This window comes from Trachymyrmex cornetzi, unplaced genomic scaffold (genome assembly GCF_001594075.2).
Source record: "Trachymyrmex cornetzi isolate Tcor2-1 unplaced genomic scaffold, Tcor1.1 scaffold392, whole genome shotgun sequence".
NCBI lineage: Eukaryota > Metazoa > Arthropoda > Insecta > Hymenoptera > Formicidae > Trachymyrmex > Trachymyrmex cornetzi.
Genome location: NW_017298663.1, coordinates 727,498 through 750,964, shown reverse-complemented (window position 1 = coordinate 750,964; position 23,467 = coordinate 727,498). Strand labels below are relative to the sequence as shown.

The 23,467-nt window shown below is 32.1% G+C and overlaps 3 protein-coding genes across 4 annotated transcripts in view; 2 read left to right on the top strand and 1 right to left on the bottom strand.

Annotated features, from left to right (window-relative positions):
• Dtwd2 (DTW domain containing 2) overlaps nt 1-4,952 on the bottom strand; it is a 7,678-nt gene extending 2,726 nt beyond the window's left edge. Inside the window, exons 1-4 of one of the 2 annotated variants that reach the window (XM_018512164.1) lie at nt 4,878-4,952; nt 4,600-4,673; nt 2,570-2,731; nt 851-1,031 (exon numbers count right to left, since the gene is read on the bottom strand). In XM_018512164.1, coding sequence (XP_018367666.1) covers nt 851-1,031; nt 2,570-2,731; nt 4,600-4,673; nt 4,878-4,880 — 420 coding nt within the window. In that variant the 5' untranslated portion in view covers nt 4,881-4,952. Of the gene's footprint in view, nt 1-850; nt 1,032-2,569; nt 2,732-4,599; nt 4,851-4,877 lie in introns of those variants that run through there. The other variant, XM_018512163.1, reaches the window with a different exon arrangement.
• Nucleotides 4,953-6,159: 1,207 nt separating this feature from the next.
• LOC108764112 (uncharacterized) lies at nt 6,160-13,889 on the top strand. The gene is made up of 5 exons (XM_018512162.1): nt 6,160-6,508; nt 9,194-9,428; nt 12,596-12,745; nt 12,804-12,914; nt 13,374-13,889. Exons 1-5 carry the CDS (start codon nt 6,414-6,416, stop codon nt 13,662-13,664), a joined length of 882 nt encoding a protein of 293 aa, XP_018367664.1. The 5' UTR covers nt 6,160-6,413; the 3' UTR covers nt 13,665-13,889.
• Nucleotides 13,890-17,299: 3,410 nt separating this feature from the next.
• LOC108764071 (THAP domain-containing protein 5) lies at nt 17,300-21,371 on the top strand. The gene is made up of 2 exons (XM_018512086.1): nt 17,300-17,439; nt 20,125-21,371. Exons 1-2 carry the CDS (start codon nt 17,375-17,377, stop codon nt 21,353-21,355), a joined length of 1,296 nt encoding a protein of 431 aa, XP_018367588.1. The 5' UTR covers nt 17,300-17,374; the 3' UTR covers nt 21,356-21,371.
• The last annotated feature ends 2,096 nt before the right edge of the window (nt 21,372-23,467 follow it).

The following is a 23,467-nucleotide window of genomic DNA, read 5'->3' as shown; positions in this document are numbered from 1 at the left end:
TGTGATGAAAACCTCCCTTCACCTGGAAAGTCATACGCTCTGAAGCAGGGGGAGAGGTGGGGTGGACACATCGTTTCGCGTGGAATTCGAAAACCCATGTGGAACAGTACAATTATAGACTTCATTTCACCTCGTGTAGTGAACATTTTTTATTAAACTTTTTAACAGGTAACGAGCATAAAGTAAAACCAGTTGGAGATCACTTAGGGTCATGACCACAGTTAAATCTTCAGTTCTCTGGTTGACGGAAAACATTTGATGACGCTTTTTTTTACGTTTTTTAAAAGAACATGTTACATATATGTTATATAGTAACAATTTTGAAAGTCGCAAGCGATCTTCAGCAAGATAAATGAAATCTCTGATTTTTAAGTCAGAGAAAACTTGCAACTATGGTCATGACAACATATGTCAAAATCAAAGTCATCAGAACTGAATCTTCTATTGTAACATTTACCGAAAAATGTATTTAAAATTTACATATAAATATTATTAGGCACCAAGATGTAGCCTCGACTGTGTATTGGCTCTTCCTTATTAAGTAGTGCAGTGTAGCAAACTACATTATAATTGTGTAGTGTTGGTCTATCCATCCATCTGTAAATTTCATGTTTTAAAAACGATTTATCTTTTTGAATTTCTATTTTTGACAATAGATACCCAATTATCTTAGCTCCGAGGCAAAATACGAATCAAATCAGTAGACTATAAAAGTCAACAAGATTTTCAGTAATATAGGAAAAAACAAATGACTCAACTATTTTTAACTTTTGTTGCACTTTGTTACATCTGTTGCAACAGTTTATTTGATTTATTATTAAGTTTACAGATGTCATTAATGATGGTTTACTTTTGCTTGTGGCCATGTTCCATCCAGCAGAACCAAGTTATATGCTTTCTGTTTGTTAATTCCAACTGAATCTAGCGTGTCCAGTGCTACAGCGCCAGGCGATGGGTACAGTAAAATAGTATTCTCGTCATTTAATATCTCTGCCAGGCCCTCGTGCTTAGGCAACGGAAACTTCTTTCCTCTTAAAAAAAATAATTTTTTAAAATCTTATATAATCCAAACTCATGGTCAGTGATTATACAATCAGTGATTTAGCTAAGTAACTATGACTACGTTTACACGGTCATCCTTAATCAGATTTAATAACAACCGCAGTTAGAAACTAATCAATCACAGACTACATTTACATGGCATCCTTAATCGGGTTTAATAACATCCGTAGTTATGAAACTGGCCAATCACAGTCGTTCCATTCTTTCGAGAAACAGCTATGATTGGCCAATTTCATAACTATGGATGTTATTAAACCCGATTAAGGATACCGTGTAAACATAGTCACAATCATTCCATTCTACAGAGGAATAGCTATGATTGATCAGTTTCATAACTATAGATGTTATTAAATCAATTAATCCGAGAGTGATCGCATACCGGTCATTTTGTCGTACTCTTCCGTTTTTTATTTATATCTTTCAATTTATTGGCACTATTATATTTTTATCTTTACGTAAATGTTAACATTTTTTCGTATAGTATGCGAAAATAGATAACGTAAATTAATTGTGGAGTGAAATAAAGGCAATTGAGAGCAGTCGTAATTGACTTTAGCGTATATTTAGCCACATATATTATTACATATAAGTAATTTTATTACAAAATTTCTTGGTTCTCAATACATACGAACGTTTCAATTTACAAATTAACCCATCTTCAGCGTATACAACATTAAATTGAAGTCGTGGATTCTTGATGGTTTTGAGACGATTGCATAATTTGAACTTTGAGAATAAACTCCTTAACCAGCTATAAGGCTGTTAAGAACAAACTACACAAGTGAAGATTTATCGCACAGAACAAATGATAATTTAAGAATAACATTAATTTTTAAATTACATAAAATTCGTTGGAACTAATTCCTTGTCACAAATTCAAGTTCACTTAATAGTTAATATATATGAATAGATATACGCTAAAGTCAATTGCGACTGTTCTCAATTGCCCTTATTTCACTCCACAATTAATTTATTGAATCTGAGAGCCAAATGGTAAATTAAACACTTTGTTAGTAATTTTATATATAGATAACGTAAACACGCTTATATCTACATAAAATTTGATGTTTGTAACGATCTAAAAGACCGTAGCGCGCGCACTTACATTAGTTTTGTCGTCTCCACCAGTCTCCGCCATTATTATATTTTTATAAATAAAAAATAAAATTATAATTTTCTTATTATTTTGTTACATATCAATAATTTTAACAAATAAAAAAAATTAAATTAAAATAAAGATATATCATATAAATACAATATAATTATTTCCAGTAATTATTACGTTACTTTATTTTCAATTGATTAATATAAAGCATTATCAAAACTTTTTCTTATTAATTATTACTTATAGTAATTATAATCATATACGTATTCTAGTTATAACACATATATGTGCGAAAATATATTTCGGTCAAAATGACCATGACGTGCCTACTAACGTTAGTTTCGAGACGCGCCTACTCCCGGGTTAAGAGTGCTGTGTAAACGTGATCTATACTTCATTCACCTAAAAATTAGGCACTTTCCCGATTCTAATGCCAATGTGAGCATTGGTACCGTACGTAAACAGCGCTTAGCTTCTGCTGGATGCTGCAGGATTATTATCCTTGACGCTGGATTGAGACGCTGTTTCGGTAAACCTGGACACCAGCATACCTGTACAGGTCTCCTATGAAAACATACATGATATTAGACTCAAAAAGTTCTTAGGCACTTTCAGTAAGAGACACAGATGAGAGTGTAACAGAATCATTTTATCTTTGTTTAATATTGGTAAATAACAAGAACGTAATGATTCATTATGTTACACTGTATCACGTGTGTCTTTTGCCGGAAAGTACCCCTTCGGTATTTATGAAGGAGACGGGCTTACTTACAAAAATCAATGAAATTAGGCTTATTCGACGCGAATTTGCATAAAACAAAAGAATCTGGCAAAAAAACATTGCTTCGGCCCGCGAACCGAGATATAAAGAAATCTAATCTACATTGGTCATTTCGTAGCGTCTCAATTTAAGCATCGTAAGCGTCGTGTGTCTTTGACGTATAAATTGGTTGATGCAACAAGCTTGCAACCTGCGACGTCTACGTAGAATACAACCAATGTAGAATGAGTCTTAATTAATGGTGAATTTGATAACTCGCACTACACTGGATGGGTGCATATTAAAAGCTGCTTTATATAAAATATCTCAATGCAGTAATACAATATAATCATTTTTGACAATGAAATGATACACATATATTTCGTAAAATAACATGACAATATCATTAGTAGATAGTTAATCGTTTAAAATATTTATATACTTTTACATTTAACTTTGCTAATTTCATGTAAAACTTTTAGTATGCACTGATCTATTGCAGTGCAAGTGACCAAATTCGCTATAAGGGTGCTATCCCATGACAGTCGGAATTTCAGAAAACGGAATCTCGGAAAAGTAATAGAGTGTAGATCAACCAATCAGAATTATTGAGCTGCATTACTGTTCGTCTGCACATATATATTAAATACAAGATTATCGAAATTGAATTTCTATACGTATAAAAAAAAATTTATTATTAAAAAATAATTGTTAGATAAGAAATTATTAATATGCAAGTATTCAATTTTCCAGCATATAAATATAACTATTTATATCGTTGGGGATAAAATTGCGTGCTTGTCGGTCCGATCTTTGTGGCTGGGTTCTCCATGGAACGACTTTTTCGGAAAATAGACTATTATTCTAACTTCAAACTGTCTTTTAATTTAAAAGATTCTTTCATTATCTTCTGTTATAATAAAAAATATATCAAAATTTTATTAACTTGCGGATTCTTCTACTATATAGAGGAAAGGCTCCTATTATAAGATACCAAGTTCATTCTGGATAAATGCTAGAAGTTTATGGGCAGAATTAAAAAAAATTTTTTTAAATTAAAAAATTTTAAAAAAACGTCTTATCTATGATTGTCGCTATAGTTAACTAGCAACAGTCAATGGTAGGACAATCCTGGAAGAAAGAGTGGTACTCATTGGCTATTGTTAGTTGACGATAGCGACAATTGTCGATGATACGAATGTTTAGAGAATCCCGCAACTGATAATATTAAGTAGCAACTTTCCAGCAATTTGCCGACAACTTTAAACCCGTCATCATCAAAATTCGTACTATTGCCATCAAGTTGCCATAATAATATGCAGCATCATACAACGCTGTCGTTTTGCCGAAAACGATAATATTGACGCAACTATCTTGCTGTTAAACTGCTGGCAATACGTATACACATTGTTGTCTGTATGTTGCTACAGTGTCGGTATATTTGAAATCGTTGAAGACAAATCTACAGCAACCTCCTAACCTGAATAGTCATCAACTTTAACGATTAATGTCTTGGTTCACGGGACAGAGTGACGTTTTTCTTCTGTTAGGTTCTTTCATTTTATGTAAAAACGTGTCAAATAAGCCTAATTTCATTGATTTTTGTGTTAAGCTTATCTCCTTCATAATTACCATCCTTTATCACATTGGGCAAGGATTTTTTGGCACTTGCTTGCATTGTTGACACTTGTCTCTTGTCTCAGGGGGATCGGCAGGAATGCTCGCTAGTTCACTCCACACGTTATCCTCATTCATGACAAGTGATTCATCAAAAGTAAAGATTATTTAACAATTATATGCGTAATGTCAGATGTGATCGAAGCGGTACGAATGTCAAATTTCGTAATCATCATACATCGATATTATAATATTTATAGCGAAAACTGAGTAAGTCATATAGAGTCACACGAAAATGTAAGAAGAAAATTTAAGACAGAAAAACGACAGTACCATTCATACGTATTCACGTAAATAGTAATGGCTGCATAGAAAGCAGCTTTGCAACTTATGTAAACGGCTCCGCACAATAAAAGGAACAAGGAACAGAGAATAAGAATTTCAACCTATCCGAAATCATGTATTGTGGAATACACAGTTTCTGACAGGATGAAATTCTTAGGGGCTCCGCACAATAAAAGGAACAGGGAACAGAGAATAAGAATTTCAACTTATCAGAAATCATGTATTGTGGAATACACAGTTTCTGACAGGATGAAATTCTTAGGGGCTCCGCACAATAAAAGGAACAGGGAACAGAGAATAAGAATTTCAACTTATCAGAAATCATGTATTGTGGAATACACAGTTTCTGACAGGATGAAATTCTTAGGGGCTCCGCACAATAAAAGGAACAGGGAACAGAGAATAAGAATTTCAACTTATCAGAAATCATGTATTGTGGAATACGCGGTGTGTATTTCACAATACATGATTTCTGATAAGTTGAAATTCTTATTCTCTGTTCTCTGTTCCCTGTTCCTTTATTGTGCGAAGCCTCTTATTCTCTGTTCTCTGTTCCTTATTCCTTTTATTGTGCGGAGCCCCTCAAACTCTTCAATGTGAATATTCTGTAGTTGACGCGTTTTCAGCGTCAAAGCAGGTCACGTGATCAAAATTGATGCTTGGTATTTGTCAATTTTGATCACGACCTGTTTTGACGCTGAAAACGCGTCAACTGACGCCCATGAAAAAGTACCTTTAAGGTACGTATTTAAGGTGCCGCTCGTCGCTCATATTCAGCGACAAATGAATCACGTGATTGCATATAATTGCATATGTCGCTAACCTCGAATGTCGCTTATATAAATGGGCTAACAGCGATACATTTTTGACGGTAATTATATTAATTGTGTTATGTAAAGTACTGTAAAGTCCAAAATGTCATATCAAAAATGATATTACGATTGAACCAGTCAAGTTGATGCGATTGTGCACAACAAAAATAAAGCGAAACTACGGCAAAATAGACTAATAGTATTTGTATGCATGGCATTAATAAATGTAAAAATTTAAAAAGAAAATATAAAAAATAATTACCTTATCTAGTTTACATCCACTTTGTCAGGGGCCAGTAGTGCGCGGCAGCATTTTGCGGTTACAGGTTTTGGGCCGGCAATGCCGGTATGTCCTCTCTCAGGTTTCTCTCTGGTATGAACGAGCCCTTAGCTAAAAAGAACACACCTCATGACTCACATGATTCTCACCACGTATTGTAGTGTTACGTCAATCATATTGCGTAGATGTGATAGATTTCTTAACCTCGATAGTTATCGTTATGTAGATGTCAACTTTAACAATAACTTTAACTCGGTTTTCGGGGCAGAGCGACATTTTTTCGGCCAAATTCTTTTGTTTTATGCAAAAACGCGCTGATTAAACTTAAATTTTATGGATTTTTGAGCTGTGGGAGGCTCATATAAATAATTACCAGCGTGATATTACTAATATAGATAGAAAGTTTGTGGACGTTGTTATAAGTTGAACATAATGAAAAAGTCAAGTTCCGATAATATTGCTGCGAATGATGCTTCAATGCTCAACGTGGCTGAAGAACTACTTGCACCAATTGACATCACTATGAAGTAAGAGAAACTGATTTTTCCTGCTATGTATTTGCAAATAGTTTGTTATGTAAAATGTGTATTTATATGTATTTAAAAATATAACAAAAAAGGAAAGAGCTAATGGGAATAATAACGCTGCATAATGAGTGCGCTATCAGGAGACGCGGTGTTTCCCATCAAGTATATTTTTGAAGTTTAATATATTAAAAACATCCTTTCTATATTATTATGAAAGGGACACTGCCATGTCATGAAAGAGATGCTACAGCGTATCCTTTACAAAAAAGAGAACGCTTATGTAGTAAAAAATTATTTTGTTTAAATAAATGGATAATATAAAACCATGCATTTATTGGGGAAGAATATAGATTTTTACAATTAAAATGAGATAATAAGTCCGTAAGTGCATTTGATACGTAGATATGAATATATGTACATATTTTTTTATTTAAGTATTTATTTAACAAATTAAAGACAAGAATGTAAGGGGAAGTAGGAGTCAGCGCAGTAAACTTTGTGCGCAAGTGTAACAATGGAGATGTTTTTAAAGTTCATTTTTTAGTATATAGGTGTATAATATCCATACGCGTTTTAACTTACTTCAAGTCATTCTCAGCGGAATTAGACACAATAATTCTATCTTGTACAAGTAATGCATCAATCATGGTGTCAACCGTCCGACTAATCCAACATACTAAAAAGATTCCTTAGATTCATTCCAGTTTACTGGCCAGAAAGAAACAAGTAACTCTTATGTAATAAAGCTATAATGAAATTGAGAACGTCAAAGATATATTTAAAATAAATATATAAAAATATTAAGCGGCTCAAAAGATATAAATCATACAAATAAAATAGAGCTACAAGCCATACGAAAATAATAATAAATAATAGCTATTAACATTAACACACAGACGTTTCGACGTGTTACGAGATCATATTCGTTGCTTACAATTTTGAAAATTATAAAATTAATTGTCGAACCCTAATTAATCTAAAATGACGGTTTAAACGTCGAGATGTGATACAATTATCTGTATAAAGGACGGACACACAGCACCCAACATCTATCTGGCGTACGTTAATTAGGATTCGACAATGAATTTTATAATTTTCAAAATTGTAAACAATGAATATGACCTTATAGCAAATCGAAACGTTTGTGTGTTAATATTAATAGCTATTATTAATTATTATTTTCGTATGGATTGTAGCTCTATTTTATTTAAAATAATTTTTTTAAAAAGAAACAAAAGAAAGTAGACTGTCATTCATCACATTGATACAACTTGCACATACGCAATGAGTGTCAATTAAATGAATATAATAGTTATTAGAATAACAAATTCACACAATATAAAAAATAAAGGGCTAGTAAGCCAAATTGGTTGTTCTTGTTTATAATATTATTTAATGTATAAATTAACGTTTATTAATATAAAAACACGTTTCGACCCTTCATGTTGGGTCATCCTCAATATACAAATTTTAACGGTCACAAATTAAAAATAATAGTCGCAAAATCGCATTATAAATACTTATTATTCGTATTTATTACATTGATTACATGCCCATACAAGTTTAAGTGTCACTTCTATGAAGATGTCGTAGATCATGATTGATTGCTACTGTCCACTTTGATGATTTTTGTCTTATAATTTAAAGAGTATGCTTAAGGCTCCTGACTAGTTGCGGCGATCATGTTGGAATCGTGACGTCAGAAGCGAGGAATGACACGTTAATTTATGTTGCATGCCGTTTTTAAATAAAAACAATTTGGATGAAACGAAATGACAAGATCGCTTTAAAACACTTGTAAAATTCGATGAAAACTGTCTTTTCCTCCCTTGACAGTCAGTAAATGGTCGTAAAAGGCACGTAAAGTGAACCTGTATCCGGGCAGAAACACATGGTCTGACAGCTGTTGAAACGAGTAAAATATACGCTTTTACATATAAAATTCTAAGATAACTTTAGTTTTCATCGATAATTATGACTTTGATAACTACGAGACAAGCCACATTTTCACAATTAAACAAGTAATAACGAAACGGCATGCAACATAAATTTCGTCGTCAAAACGTCACTTTTCCACGCCTACAAGTTCAGCCATTTATCTTGGTGCGGCGCTGTAACATACATCCAAGCATGGTGGAAATATATAAGGTGAAACAATACGTATAATGGCGGTAGAAATACTGGAAATAGCCAATCAAATATGTCCGAATATGCACTTTCCTACCTATAATAGCGCAGGTTATACTGGAATAGCCAATCAAATATGTCCGAATATGCACTTTCCTACTGCGCATCTATCAGATTGCTTCACCTTATATATTTCCACCATGCATCCAAGCACGAGCCCATGTACACGCACCGGTAGAAATGGTGTCCCTCGGCGGTTCGACCGCCGTCGGCGCGCGGCCTTGTCGCCGAGCGACACAATTTCTGGGGTGCCTTTCAAAGCCATACCTCGGTTACCATAAGCCGTTCCAAAACTATCATGGTCGGTAGTTATGTATTTTACAATATAACAGCGCATTTATTATATTATATAGCGCTATTATTTAATTTCCATTAGCCCTTTTCTTTTTTGCTATATTGGTATTTCTTGGGAACTTGTTTCTATTGTTAATTTTAAAAAATGTTATATAATTGTTATATTTAAAAAATAACATTTTTTAATATTGAATATTTTAATAGACTAGATTTATTAGAAAATCCAGTAAAGCCTCCAATAGTGATTTATAAACATGCAAGTCACTGGGACAAACTTAAGATGGGATTAGAGCCGGCTGATCAACAGATTGTGGACAGATTACGAAAGCTAAAAGATGAGGAACGAAACATTCCATTGCCTACAGTTGAGGAGATAAAACAAAGATTGGCATTATTGAAAGATCAAAATCCAGAAGCCAGTGGAAGTAACATCATAAATGTATGTAAACGAAATGTATAAAAATATATAATAGTATAATAACTCAATAATATAAAAAGCAAGTTAAAAGAAAAGGACTACGAGCCAGAAATTTTACGTATAAAATTGATAGATAAGTAAAAAAACGTTTTAATAAATTAATTATGAACTTTAATAATATGCCGGCTAACAACAAACGTTTCGATCACAATCGGATCATTATCAATGTTTACAAAATATGTCTAAACGGTAAAATACATAACATAAAGTCGATCGAAAATTGAAAATATACTTCACATTGTATAACTATATAATTATTGGTATCAATAAATTAAGATGGATCTTCGTCTTGTTATATATATATAGTTAAAATGAACAGAAACATAAAATACACACACATACATTAGAATTTGTCAAAAAATTTTCAAGAAAAGTGTGAATTGCGTCGATCAAATTTTTTTGTTAAAAGCGAGGGTGTGACAAATAGAATATTTTATCTAAAAAACTAATGATTGTGCCTCTTCTGTGACAGAGAGGGTGATTCGAATGGAAATTGAGGAACTTGTCAGAAAATGTTGCTTCGTGATATGTATCAAAAATGATTCTCTGCATTGTCAATGATAATCGTTGTATCAAGAAAACATATTATGTCGTTAACACCAACCTCCATAGTAAACTGTAATCTTATGTGTAAAGAATTGAAAATGCTCAGTGTACTATTGATCGTATTTACGCGGGCGAAATTATGCGTTATATTCACGAATATTCTTCTTCTTTTTTCATCTTTTCCTTTATTAGAAATCATTTTGGTATCAATAATTGCAATTTACTCAAAGAATTATGTAAATTAATTAAACTAAGTATGAACATTAGGATTCGAATAAAATTTCTAAATTCTTGTCTAAAATGCGACATAGTCCCTTTACACTTATATAAGCTTACTAAATGTAATGATTAATCACTTTATAATAGTATTTCATACAAACGATTTGCAAAGAATATCCAATTAAATCATGTAAAGGCAATTATGCGATTAGAGTTAAAAGACGCCTACCAAAGTTTACATATTACTAGACTTAACATCTTTAATGTAGCTAACACACTTTCTGGTGTTTTACCAACTTCCATATAATTGAAGATATAGGATTGTTGAAAATATAACACTAATTTTCGCAAATATAAAAGTAAATTAGTGTTACATGAAAAATATATTTTGCGACTATGTTCAACAGTTACACTAACATTTGGCAAATTATTTATTAATTATTTGTTCATATATGTCATATTTGTATCTGCAATTAAATTCACAAAAATAATTTTCAACTGATAATTCCGTACATTTAATTGTCCAATTGGGCATTTTTTACAGCATATTAAATAAAGAAACGTAGCTAATGTATGTGACTTAAATTTGTTAATCAGACATGCACTCCACACTCAAACGTGATTTTTTAGTAATAAACCGAAAAAATAAAAATTCAAGAAACAAAAAACTAAAAATTTCATAGTTACAATTACTTTGCGAAACATTTTGTTAAGTTATTTGTTTATATCTCGTCGAGCTACCCCAAATATAAAAAAATCATGTTTTTACGTCAATTTATTGCTGAGAAAATGTAAATTTAACAAATTTTAACACACAAAATTAGATGCGCGAATCGCCGAGCGGCCCGATCTTCCTGACTCGACTCTGCGCCGGCTTCTCTCACTCCGCCTGGCGCACTACCTCGCTCGCGTTCTTCAACTTTCCAATGATTTTAAACAAACTTTTTCGGCAGTAAAAAATTCGAGAATTTTTAACAGCAAATTCAATTCTTCCTTGACAAATTGGTGTCAGACGGAACTCTTAATCTTAAAAATTAGAGCCATAATGGTTTTTCGAAAAAAAATTGTTATCTTGGCTCCTAATAATCGGAAGTTACTTTTTTTTTAAATTCGTAAAAAAATGTCAGCTGCCGAATGCTTCACACGATTATTTGATATGGTTATTGGAATTATTCCATTTTTTTATACGAAAAAAAGATATCCACTTTTTAAAATCGTTTTATAATAGTTTAATTGCAAAAAATCGTTTTGTTATTAAGTGTACGTGATAGTGCAACTCTTGAAGAAGAAAAATTAAATTGCTGTACGATTGCTCAAAGATGAAGAAATTAAGTTTTCCGCAGACAGGTTTTTAGTGAACAAATGGCTTTTTGCAAAAACTAACAAACTTGTTCAGGATTAGATTTGTTTGTCATTACGAGGGCTATATTTTACGAGAATTTCAAAGCTTTGCGTTTAAATCTCAATGAACAGAGAGCGAGTGAAAAAAAGGCCTTTTTCAGTGTTTTTTTTTTTTTTTTTTTTTTTTACTGAACTAATAGATCGATTTTAATGTTTCACGTCTCATTTTGTAGGTATTTCGAATACTTATATTTTTTATGTGGAACTTTTTTCCATACAATCAATATCTTTCGTTTTATAAGCGAAAAACGTGTGGTTGCTGATTGCAACTATTCGATTTTTTTTCGCATATTTTCTTCACAAGTCTCGAGTCTCAAACATACGCCTTTCTTTTCTGATGGCTTTTCGAGACTTTCGTGAAAAGAAATGCTAGTTTATAATTTTTTTCCGATAAAATTCTACTTCTACTGAACTATTCTTGCTACTCGAGTTTATGAAGGAGGGATATACTATATAACGCGCATGAAAAACAATTAAATATCTCGTTAAATATCTCTAAACTGTTGCGTTTTAACTTGATTTATACTATTCTAGATTAAAGGGAGGGATACACTATTACAATTTATTAAAACTTATATGTTATTTAGAATGCCCCCCTTATTGATGCTTAGGGCTGCCGAGCGGTCGAGATTGCCGAGAAAGCATTTTCGGTCGCTTGAAACAAGCGACTATAGTGTGAGAAGGAGCTCGCTGTCTCGTTCACTCTTGGCGCGCCGAAGGCGAGCACACGTACATGGGCTCGTGCTTGAAGGTGTTGCTACCGGTTTCGCTAGACCGCCGTTTGATTGTGTGTCGCCACCATCAACGCAGAGTTCTTGGCTGAGTAGTCAGGAGCCTTCAAGACTTTTTTACTTATCTACCAATTTTATACGTAAAATTTCTGGTTCGTAGCTCTTTTTCTTGAAATATATAAATATAATTGCATTACGTAGATTTTTATTTTTATAAATTGATTATTGCAGATATATCGAATAGATACTAGAACAGATCAAGAGAAAGCAGAGGATTTAATTCAGGAATACCTTGCGCCAATGGAGCTGCCTTCAACTAGCGACCTTTGTAAAGATATCGAGGAGATGTTCAACTCCTTACAGGATGATGGCAATAGAACTGTGAGTGGATGACATTATAAAGTTTAGAATGTAAAATTATCGATTTTATCTCTTCTAGCGTTTTGATCAATGCATGAAGGAAGAAATCGACATTTACAAGAAGTTACGTGATACGACAAGCAGCGATAATACAGAACTAATTAACAAAATTTCAGCAATGGAAATAGAGGTATGTATTCGTAAATTATAAACGTGCATGTTTAGCTCTTTATTTTTATTTCATTCTACAGTCATTTATGTTCTGAAAAATCATATAGTTATACAGGATGTCTTCGATCTATGGGATCGCCCGTCATGAGCAGGTAGAGCGAAATGAACTGACAATGAGTCAAAAAGTCTTCTACAATTTTGCAATTTTTGCAATAGTTAACGAAAGATTAATTTTAAAGATAGTGCGTTATTCGCTCGGCCTACTACTACCAAGTGTATGCCTATCGCTCGATACACAGACCGCATGGAGTAAGGATTGCTTGGCAAGCGCGTAGCTCGAGTTATGGCGTTTATTGGCTCTTGTCGCGCACACCGCTGACATGCGATTCCGTAGATCAAGGACACCCTGTATATTCGAATTTAGCAAATAATTATTAATATTTTTACATAAAATTTATATTTTTAAAAAATCACACAGACTCCTCCAAACGTACAAGACGATAATGAAGATGAAACTGAAGATGAAGACGAGAATGAAAATGAATGCATCATGTGCTCGCGAACTGTGAATGAATCAGACCTATATAAATGCACAGGATGTACAGGTGATCTCTATTGTCCTTCATGTTTTGAGAGTTCTCACGATGAAAATGAAATGATAGATAAACATAAGGCCGTTCACTTTATCAAGGAAGATAAATTATCTTCTGCAAAGATGAACCTTATAAGAAAATTATTAACGTCAGATAGTCGAAAAAACAATCACTGATATTTCGTTACTGCATTATATATAAAATTTTTCAGAGCCAGTTTTATATTTATTTATACCGTTGATTCGGTAGCAATTAGATACTGCAATTGGATACGCACAAGACTATAATTAGAAACGTATAGTTTTAACAAATGTAAAAAATAATTAATTCAAAGATTTCTCCAATCATTTAATGCAGATGATTTTTCCAGTCTCTAGAAATTAAAAGTACGCTTTATCGCTCGCTTTGGCTGTGTCGTTTTGTAGTTGTGGTCATTTTTTTATTTGTTTATTAGCCTTGTTATTAATTCTTTGTTTTGTAATGTATTATATAATATGATCGGTAAGTATAATATACGTGTACGAATATAATCAGATATAGATGATGTGATGTTAACACTTATCCCTGCTAAAAATTCCAGTTATGTCCAAGTAAAAAGTACTTACACTCACATGAGGATAGATATGGACAAATCAGTCTTTAACTAGCATAAAGTTCATCTAAGTAAATATTAAATCTGGTTATATAAGTATTTCCATTTCATGGTACATAGTTGAATTTCCAGATAAAAATGTTGTTTTTTTATATCCGTAATTCCAAATACGTTAGATATTGCAAAAAATTTACGATATAAAGTTTATTGGTTTTTATCAAGAAATAACATAATCCGGTTTATGTATTCCTATGTTTAAATTAGTGACGACTAATGGATTTCCCATTAAAAGATGGGAATCTATAATTGCATGAAGATTCGTATTCAGTTAAAAACAGGATTTATCCTGAATTATTTGGAATTCCAAAATGGACAGAACAAGATTCGCAAACAAGAGTTGATGTAGAACTTACCTGGAACTCCAAATGTATTTTGGATATAACAGGATTTCCAGTGCAAGAAACTACATTTAACCAGATGTTCAAATTCACGTACGGACATGCTTGAAATTTTTACCAGAGATGAAAACGCCATTCTTTATAGTTCGTAATAATTTTAGCTATTTACTTCGTAAATTTTAACATCTTCACGATTTCTTCGAGTCTCAAACTCCATCTACTTTCTTAATACGGGGTCTACAATAGAAGTCGTGGCGATCATAGGATTTTAAGTCGTAGAAAATCGACCAATAATCGATTATTCTTCACATATTCAATTATGTGGTTAATCAATTTTTTACGACTTAAGACCCTACAATCACTGCGACTTCTATCGTGAACCTTGTGTAAGTATTTTTCATAAAATTAGCGTCTATTATAATATTAATATATGTAACAAGATGAAACAAATGTGACTACTATATTTCCGTATGCAATCATCGATAGCGATGGTTAACCAGAGATTTGTCACGAATAACTACCGTACGTAATTCTTGCTAATGTATGTATGTAACTGCAGACATTTTTATTTTTTAGTATTATGTGATACAATTCATATTACATAATGCTGTATAACTTAAATTTTTTATATAATATTTCTATATATAATTTAAATTTTAATTTTATTAACGTTATTACCATGTTGAACTTATTCCTTGTTTATAAAGTCACCTCCATTAAAAATAAATTTTTCATTAAATGTTCCACTATTGCTATTATGCATAATATGTACAAAGATTTTAGTCGTAATCGTAAGGTCTCAAGCAAATCGATCAATCACAATCAAAATTGCGATTTCACATTTTGAAACGCTCGATTGTGATTGGCCGATTTGTTAGCTTATGACCTTATGCCCAGTAAACATCGTTATATTAGTGTTATATAAGTGCAATAAATTAGAATGTTACAAGTAATAAACATAATTGTTATCGGTAACATACCGGTCAATTGTAATTTGCTACTCATAAATATAACATGTAACATAACAGAAGTTATATTTTTGTTATATAATAAAATAAGATTTGTATTACATTACCATAAAGTAATTGCGTGTGTATACATATATATATATATATACATAAGGTATTTTTTTAATAAAAGACAATGTATTGCAAACATTTTTAATGAAATTACGATTCTTGTTACAACTGTTACGATTATGATGTATGAAAATGATGTATACCTCTTTGCGATAGGAGAATTATTAATACTCAGTCTCTCTTTTTTTAGAATTTTGTAATTCTCAAAATCTAAACATATTTGTAATCGATAATCCTTTTGCTTCTGAACCTATTACTATTTCAGCTAAAGAGGTACAAACAAAGTGTTTAAAGTTACTAATTTCTAATTCTAATTTTGAAAAATATGTAATAGTAATATCTGCAAACTTATCCTCCAAAAAATCCATCCGACTAAAACTCGATGAAAGATTATTAATAATTGACATTCGGTTCCTAACGTCTAATCGTTTGCTTACGTGTAATTTATTAAGACTATTTTCGATGTTTTTTATAAATTCTAAAATAATTTTTTTATAATTAGAAGGAGGCATTGAAAAGTTTCCTCCTAATTGTAAGAGACACTGTACGTTGTTCGGAATCAGAGTCGAAGTCAAGTGAATTGTCAACCATTGTAAATAGAATAAGGAGATTGAGTTGCCACTCTACCGTCTCTCCATGAAGAAGTGAGAATTTTACAACATACGTTATCAGATATACTGATGATGGCCCGGAAGTAGGCCGAAACGTTATGCGTAACTAATTATACTATAGTTTTTTGACAAACAATTTTTATTTTCGCACTAACAACCGAGCAAAAAACTCTCATTGGCCCTTGTTTGTTTTTGTTTTTTGACATTCTCGAAAGTTTGGTTACTTATTTTATTTGAATAATATAAAGTTAAAATGTAAAAGTCTACATAAAAACATAAGTATATAAGTATACTCATATAAAATATAACTGCATGCAAGATATAATTGCTAAATGTAGGAATTATAATGTACAATATGTTGTAATATTTATACAAATGTGTGCTATATATAATTGTACAATTCTACTGTGTATAATATATTTTCAAGTAATACTATTACATTGCAGTAGAGTATTGTACACGCAGTAGTACTGAAAAGTTATAATATATAACATAATAAAGTATTTAAAAATATATAATAAACTACTTCATTTTAACTAAAAATGCATATGTTTTTATTTCTTGAGTACTATCACGTTTGCAATAGTAATGTGTGTAGCACTGTATGTTCTACCACGTTCCTATCATATCTCTTACCATGATATGGAATAGTCCTATCTCAGCGAGGAATCACAAAACGGTTGCAAAACTGTTAAAGCGGGGTCTACAATAGAAGTCGTAGCAGTCGTAGTCTTAAGTCGTAGAAAATTTACCAATCACAGTAGAATATGAGAAGAATAATCGACTATGATTGGTCAATTTTCTATGACTTAAGACCCTACGACTGCTACGACTTCTATTGTAGACCCCGCATAAGTCTGCTGAACGCAGCCTATGAGAGGAACCTGAAGAAGTCCCTTGATTCTGTCTGATACACGGTAGCATCCAGTTGATATTGGTCGCGTTCAGCAGACTCAACTGTTGTGAAGCAGATCCGTGAGCGCTCGCTGTTATTGGTGTATTCTTCTAGATCATCCAATAGCAGCGAGCGCTCACGGATCCGCTCCACAACAGTTGAGTCTGCTGAACGCGACCATTTCCGAACGCAACCCATGCGATGTGAATAATCGAATATTGCCGATTATTGTAAACGACGCATTACATAAAAATCGCATTACAGTGGTTTTTCTTTTTTTTTCTAAATTGTCAATAATTATCATGTAAAATATGCCATGTAGTGTAAAAAAATGCGTAAGCAATCTTAAATCAAAAAGTAAAGTTCATTCTTTCCGGTAAGTAATATTATAAAAACGACAGGTTAGATCTCGGTAAACCAACAGTTATAAGAACTCCGCTCATTTTCATAAGAATTTTGAACCATTCGCATCTAGTCATTAATTATATGTAATTTTGTAGATAATAATGGTAGCATTTAAAAAGAAATAGTTTAGATCCTCAATCTCCCACCGAAAATAGTTCTAACCTAATGATGCGATGTTATTCATTTGTTAGCTTATCATCAGAACTATCCAACACAACAAATATATTGTTAATGTACTCAGAAGATATTAATTCGTATATCATTGAGAAGATATTTAGCCTAAATACTAAATGATCGACATATAATAAGGGCAAAACAGCAATACAAGCACCATTCTACATGTACAATAATATTCTTTAATAGCATTTTTTCCTTCATCATTATGTTCTGCTACAATCTTGCAGACATGTGGTATCGTGTTTTATTAACATGCCTGTACTCGAGCTTTAAGAAGTATTGAATTATCAATAGTAATGTAATAATTAGGAAGAACAGCTCCTATATGATTTCTATTCTGTATCATCCAGCCTAGAAAGTAGTTCAGCATTGCTCATCTTGGATGTCTCGATTTTATTATTTATGCTTACATGGTATAAGTACTTCTGAGCATATCAATAACATATTTATTGTGTTGAACAGTTTTGATGATAAGCCAACAAATGAATAAAATCATATCATTAGGAGGTCAGAATTACTTTTGGTAGGGATTTGAGGATCTAAACTTTTCTTAAATGCTATCATTATCTAGAGGAATATAATGGTTAAAACAGGCTCTGTATTTAAAGTAACAATAATAAATAAATTTCAAGGCTCTAATCAGAGTCAGCGCGGAAGGGGTTGCGTACAGTTATCGATAAGTAGAATTACTTCTTCATGATACTGATGTCTTCTTTAATTTCGTGATCTTTAATTCAACATGTTAAGAAGCTTTGCAAATTTGATTTTATTATGCGACAATTCACATCGATAAAATAATGACATGTGTTAGGGACATTTATAACAAAGACAATTTCAATATGTCTGTATGGTTTTTTACATTTCTATCCTAGAAAAAAGTTACATATAATTACTTTTCTGGAACTGCAACTATTTAGGACGGGTTCTAATTCAACCTTTGAAACGTGTGGTATATTTATCGCCAATAACCAATATATTTAAAGACAAAACGTATTAAGAGACGAGCATGTACAAATAATTTCTAGCCTACACCGCATTTGGCGTTTTCTTGATTTATTCATATAAGCATATTATTTATAGAGAGCGTATAAAAAGTACCGGACGGCAAAATTTCTTGAAAACTAAGCATTTTAGGAAAAAATATTTCCGATAAAAGTTGTAGGGGATTTAAAGTTATAGTGTTTAAAAGATCTATTTATTGGCTATGAGTTTGATTCGAGTAGCATCGACAAAGTCAGGTCAAGGTTACATCAATTTTTTACATCAATTTTTAATTCTAGAATCTAATAGCTGGTGTCAAGAGCTTTTCAAAATACTACAATAAAGTTCATTTTTATTAAGTACTTTTCGAGTTGTGAGGTTTGAAAGTTACAGTACCGCCGATGTTAGCGTTTCCCAAGGTGTCTGACTGACTAAAATCTCTTGAATGTTGTTCAGGGTCATGCCCTGAGTAACATTTGTTAAGATCAAGGTCATTGGAGGTTGTTCTTATTTTCATTGCACTAAAAATTTATTTTTACATAAAAATGAAAATAATAGGAACACTCTCCAATGATCTTGATTCTGATAAATATTATTCAGATCATGATCCCGCACAACATTCAAGAGCTTTTAGCCGTCGATTGGACACTTTTGAGTAATGCTAACGACAGCGGTACAGTAACTTTCAAGCCTCATAACTCGAAAAGTACTTAATAAAAATTGAACTTTATTGTGTTGTTTTGAAAAACTCTTGACACCAGTTATTAGATTTTTGTAATTAAAAATAGATTTAAAACATCGATCTGACCTTGGCGACGCCACTCAAAGTCAAACTCATAGCATCAGTAAATAGATCTTTTGAAATTCTACTTTTATCTGAAACACTTTTTCCTTAAATGCTTATGACGATTTCGGCTCACATGCACTGCTGGGGCAGCGGTGCACTTGTACACAGTTCAATTGCATACACCATTCATATTGGTCGGTTCTTAGTATTTCTTTAAATTAGCTGATTAGTGATGTGGACAAATGATATACACCTCTGCTCTAGTGCTACTCTTAACACGGTGCGAGTGCAGAACCACTTTGGTACTATACCAAACTGCACTGTCAGAAATGTCAGTGCAACATTTTTTGGACTCGTTTAGTTTGTTCGATCGGTTCAAATATAAATTCAGCACTACACTGGGTCAATTTTCATTTGCCGAATACGAGAATCTAAACTCACTGATACAGTGTGCATAATCCGAATGTGTGGCACCGAAAAAGTTCGCACTCAGTGCGCACACTAGGACGGTTTGTTAAATTCACCATTAGTTTTCGAAATATTTCGCCACCCCGGTACTTTTTATACATCCTGTATATAGATGCATGTAAAATTTAAAAATACTATTACACCCCAATGTTTAGAAACCGCATTTGACGCTTTCTTATTTCATTTATTGATATAAGTGATCCAGTTTAAGTTATTGAACAAGCATTGTTTTGAATGTCATAGGTTTCCTCTAAATGATAAAAATCGTCTTGACAAATGGATTGCTGCCGTTGGAAAACCGGATTGGAAACCGACAAAAGCAAGCAGAATTTGTAATCTGCATTTTAATAAAAAGGATATTATAGAAGGGATGGGATATCAACGTTCTTATTTACGTAAAAATGCTGTACCAAAAGATTATTCTTCATTTGTTACAGAAAATGGACTGGTTGATACTGTAATGTTAAAGCCAAAAAAGGTCTGCAATACTACAAGTATTAATAAATCTATAAACATTAATGAAACTTGTAGCTTGGAGAAAAGTGTTGCACGGGATAGCAATAATTTAAAGAATAATGTTAGCATGATTGAAAATAATAGATCAAATACATTTGATATTCGAAACCAAAATCAATCAGTTCAAAAAACAATTCTTCACCCTAACACATTTCTCACAAATGAAAAATACAAATTTATTCGAACTTATTCAAAAGAGATCTGCAATTCTGCAAGCGTTAAATCTGTAAGTTCTAGTGAAACTTGTGTTTTTGACAAAAATGCTGTACGAAATCACACTAATTTAAAGAACGATGTTAACACTACGATTGAAAATTATGGATTGTGTATATTTGACACTGAAAATCGAAATCAATCGATTAAAAATACAATTTCTCACCTAGATAAAAAATGCAATTTTTTTCGATCTGATTCAAATGAGATCTACAATTCTGTAAGCAGTAATAAATCTGTAAGTTCCAATGAAACTTATGTCTCAGAGAAAAGTGTTGCATTAGATCACAACTACTCAAAGTATCATAATGTTATTATGAAAAAAAATGATGGATCAAATATATTTGGCACTCGAAATCCAAATCAGCAAGCAATTCTTCAGCCAGGTCAAAAACGTAAATTTATTCGAATTGGTTTAAAAAATGTGCCTACTTTGCCCAGTTCCATTAATTTCAACTATAAAATAAGAAGAGAAATAGATTTTATTAATGCAACAAAAAAAATTAATGAATTATCAAAAAATGTCAAAGATATGAAAGTAAAGAATAAAACATTACAACAGAAGTTGAGAAGATATAACGAAAAAGTTACTATAATAAAAAAATTGTTTGACCTATTGCAACAGGAAAAACTGATTTCTGGTGACTCTTTACAATTAATAAGGAAACAACTTGAACGTCTTATATTACAAACTTCCCAAAATAAAGATAAAAATGAAAATCGGCTACAAATAAGAAAAAATTGAAGGTCGGTGTTATACAAACAAGGTAAAAGTATTTGTTTTCTCGATGTACTATGTCTTCTATAAAGTTTATGAATTTTGTCGATAACATTTTTTCTCTTTCTTTTTGCAGCATTTTTACGAATTACTTTTATAAAAAAAATAATCAAATTAAATATTATAAAAATGTATATTTAGTAATTGTACACACATGTTCTTCCGAATTAAATAAATTGCTGTACAGTCGTGGACACTGACGTTGTTACACTTTTTCTTTTGATGGTTTTCGCAGAATGCGCAAAAATTTTCAAAGTACGAGTCACTATCTATGGATGTATGTAATAGCACTAAGCGGTCATGGCAGTTGTCAAAGTAATACGGAATTGAAATATACAAGATGAAACTAAGAAATATACCTTATGTGACGCGAAAAACATTTAAAATATTAATTGAGTACTGCAAGATTATATGTACCACATTATATTATACATATAAAAAAAGTAAGTCAACTGGATAATTTTACTTAATAAAGAGTAGCAGCATAAGGAGGGGATTTCAGGTTCTGCACGTAATCAATTGCCGGGAAGGGTTCCGATAACGCACACCGCTAATTGGCTAATTAAAAATAAAATATTCTTATTGATAAAGTAGTGAAAAATTACTAGACACCGGTCGATATAAATGGATGTGTGCTCGTACTGTGCGCTAACGGAACCCTCCCGATTGCCACAGGAGGCAAAATGAATATCCAGATGAAAGAATATTATGTACATAGTACATAATACATTTCATCCCAAAAAGCCACATCATTTCGAGATATCGAAAAAAATGTGATTTTTCATTATCTTTTTTTCTCCGCTAAATCTAAACGGATTTTTAAAAGAAAAATCATGGACATAAAGAGTATCAAAAAATAAGAATTGTTTTGTCATTTTTGGCCCAAAATTCTGTTTTTAAACAATTTAAGAATTTAAAAAATCGCATTTTTTATATGATCTAAATGTTTAACTACTTCAATAATATAATTCAGCAGCTAAATCTTATCATATATTCAATATTTTTTGAGATTTTTGGATTTGGTAAAACATCGGAAAAAAAAACCATTTTTTGACCTAAAATATATCGACATATTTTAAGTTCTTAAGTATAATTGTATTTACCTATATCTTTGACTCTATTAGAGAAGAGCTCTAGACTCTCTACTACGTAAAGCGTAGGGTCATGGAAGCTGTAATGCGAAGTGATCAGAAGTAACGAAATTATTTTAGTTGTATCAAAATTATAAATATATAGGTAAGGCTATATACATTATTATAAAGGTTTCGAATAATATATAAAAGATACAGATATTATGTGATAGGAAAGCGTCGAAAGTAACATTCTAACCTTGTTATCAATCACATAAGACATTTAAAAATTGTCACAATATTTCATATAAAATCATGAAACGATTTATTACATTTAGGATTAAAATATATTGTCAAAAAAGACGTTTAAAATTACCAATATATATAAGTCCGCTGAATGCAACTAAAGGTAAATTTTCACGAGCTGCTCAAATTGACTGTTTTAGGCTGCTTTCCATTTGATGACACAAATCGACACAAGTCGACACAAATGTCGTTCTATCCTTCTTGATATTCAGAGAGTGACAAAGATAGAACGACACTTGTGTCGATTTGTGTCGACTGTGTCTCCTAAAAGGAAAGCAGCCTTAATGACAAAAAGAATCGTGTGGTCAAAATTGACGAATATCAAACGCCCATTTTGATCACGTGACATTTTTTGTTGCTAAAACAGCCGGTTAGAGCAACTCGTGACAATTTACCTTAAGTCCGGATCTACAATAGGTGTTTTATGCCTTATGCCGTAAGAAACTGACCAATTACAGTCAAATCCGAGAAGAATAAGCGACTGTGATTCACCCATTTCTTATGGCTTAAGGCTTAAAACCCTATTGTAGATCCGGGGTAATGGGTGCATTCAGTACTCAGTGAGCTCTTGGATCTGATTTGTATATTCCGTTAGATCTAAAAATATAGACCAAACACATACAAAAGCTCCCTGAACGCTCAGTGAACGGTCGTAGTTCTGAATGGGTGGCACCCAGTTGGACACGGCTCAATTGGACATGAG